Source organism: Arachis ipaensis, chromosome B04 (genome assembly GCF_000816755.2).
Source record: "Arachis ipaensis cultivar K30076 chromosome B04, Araip1.1, whole genome shotgun sequence".
In the NCBI taxonomy this organism is placed as follows: domain Eukaryota; kingdom Viridiplantae; phylum Streptophyta; class Magnoliopsida; order Fabales; family Fabaceae; genus Arachis; species Arachis ipaensis.
The window spans coordinates 7,738,410-7,741,067 of NC_029788.2; the positions used below are offsets into that span (position 1 = coordinate 7,738,410).

Below are 2,658 nucleotides of genomic sequence, written 5' to 3' on the forward strand. Positions count from 1 at the left end.
GTTAAAAAAATTTTATAATAATTTTAGAAATTATAATTATGATATTAATTTTTATAATTAATTTTAGAAATTATAATAGTTAGTTATTATTATTATTAATAGTTAGTTATGAATAATTTTAAGGATTAATTATTAAATGTAGAAGTTAGAATTATTTGTTTTAGTTGGATTTAGTAAAATAATTTATGATAGTTATGCGGTTTCAATTAATGTGTTGTTGAGTCAGTTGTGCAAATTTTTTAATAATGAGAGTTCATTAATTGGTAGGTTAGTACATGGTAATTACTAAATTTTGTAATTAACAAAAAGTTTAGCATGAATTTAATATTTTAGTTCCTCTAGTTAGAAAATTATTATCTTTTAGTAGTAAGTTAGTAATTGTTATCTGAGTTGACTAATAATTTGTTATGTTTTTGTAGAGTTTAAGAATGTTCACGTGATCACCCAGTCCCTCCGAATCGGTACAATGATAGGGTGGAGGAGCATTTACGATTTACTGATTTTTATCATGTATCTCAGATTGGGGTAGTCTAATGTCAGAAAGCACTGGTGAATGCTCTAATCGAAAGGTGGCACCCAGACACACATACGTTTCACCTTCCGATTGGTGAATGTGCTGTGACGCTTGAAGATGTGGCTATAATTCTTGGTCTTCCGACGGACAGTCTTCCCGTCACAGGGATGACAATGAGTATTTTTGAAGTCTTGGAGGCGGAGTGTTTACACCAATTTGGAGTTGCACCGCATAAGTCGAACTGTAGAGGAAGCTGCATAAAACTGACGTGGCTACGGGATCTAAAAGAAAATTTACAGTTGAATGATGAAAACAGTATACAGAGGTACGTGAAGTGCCACATTATGTTGTTGATCGAGACAATTGTTTGGGGATAAGTCTGGGGCATCTGTGCACTGGAAGTTTCTATCTTTATTTCGTGATTTTGGCAGTATTGGACAGTACAATTGGGGATCGGCATGCCTAGTACACCACTACAGGGCGTTATGTAGGGTATCTCGTTTTAAACAAATACTAATTGAGTATATTTTCGCACTTCACTTAACTATTTGGCCCATCGATCAAGATAAATTATTACAAAATTCTAATCCTTTTTATAAATATGGGTAATTACGTACAACAACTTCGTAATTACTTTCGAACTCTTCTTCGCTGTCACTATTGTAATCTTCCCGTACAATATTCCGGTCAGCCTCAAATTGTTCGAATTCAACGTACAACTCGATGAACGAGATTTGAGCCCGGCTTTCAATGTACATTGAAAACATCTCTTCCAAGCTCGCTTTGTCCGTTACATATTTGGTTTGAAATTGGACGAATCCACCAAACATCGGTATGGGATATCTATATAAAATACATTATATTTTTTTTGACCTCTCCGAATCAATCTTTTTACATATCACACCTTTGAGCTCTTCAAATGAGATTGTGAAGGGAATAACAACATCTAACAGATTTTCACAAACAAATTTTACTCCTTCAGATGTTTGTAACAAAATCTGACCAAAATAATACACTTTTAAAAGAACTCTGTCATCAATTTCCCTCACTCACTTAAACAAGAACAGAAACTTGACTACCAGATTTTTTTGTTTCATACCAAGCAAGAGAGAAACACAATAAGAAGAAACCAAAAGAAGAAGCCGAACAAGACGCAAACTGATTTCTTCCACCAGTTACACACTTTATATGTACGTCTATGCAAATCGGACCCCTCAATTAGTTCATAACTTGATTCAAAAAAATTTAAAATAATCAAATCGGACCATGCGATTTGATTTTCCCATTCATATGAAAATTCAGATATACATACAACACGGTCCAATTTTTTTCTTCCAAAATTCAAATTTCTCTCTATCAAATCGGACCATCCGATTTGTTCAGCAAATTTTTTTAACAAACAACTCGCACGGTACGAGTTCTACCTCCTGACACTTACAAAAAGCTGTCTCATAAATTTGTCTTGTACCCCATAAATTTATATCCAGACACATCACATACAAGGCTTCTATAACGATAAAATTAAGCCACAATACTAAAAGGTATTTTAAATGGAAAAAAAAATATTTTTTAATAATTTAATGTATAAAAGATAAATATAAAAGGTTAATACTTAACGTGTATTTTTATCAAATTTTTTGCTTGTAATAATTTTAATTAGAAAAAGTTTTTATATACACTTTGAAAAAAATTATTCTTCTTTCTATTAATGAATTATCAAGAAGTGGATTTTTTATTTTAATATTCGAGAATGAATAAAATTTTACGTTGATATTATAAAAAATAGAATTTTACATTATTTTGAGAGTATTTTTTTGTACAAGCACAATACACAGAATACATATTGTACTGACAATACGCAGTTTGTATATTTATAATACGCAATTTGTGTATTATAATTTTAATATTAAAATATTACAATACGTAATTTGTGTATTGTATTTATAAATATTTCTGTTGATGAACTAAAAAAAATCTGTTCTAATAATTCCCCTTCTGCGAATTTTACGGTCTCCAAAATTTTATAAAATATCGTGGTTTCAATATTAAAAAATTACACTAATTTTTATTTAATATCTAAAAAAATGAACCTCAAGAAGTGCTATAAAAGAATTCAATATTAATGCATTTTAAAAAAATAAAGA

General features: G+C 30.1%; 1 protein-coding gene across 1 annotated transcript in view; it reads left to right on the forward strand.

Annotated features, from left to right (window-relative positions):
- The window catches only part of LOC107635957 (protein MAIN-LIKE 2-like), a 1,520-nt gene extending 629 nt beyond the window's left edge, over window positions 1–891 (forward strand). The window contains exons 2-3 of the mRNA XM_016339504.1: window positions 420–436; window positions 541–891. Of these exons, the coding sequence (XP_016194990.1) occupies window positions 420–436; window positions 541–891 (368 nt within the window). The remainder of the gene's footprint in view (window positions 1–419; window positions 437–540) is intronic.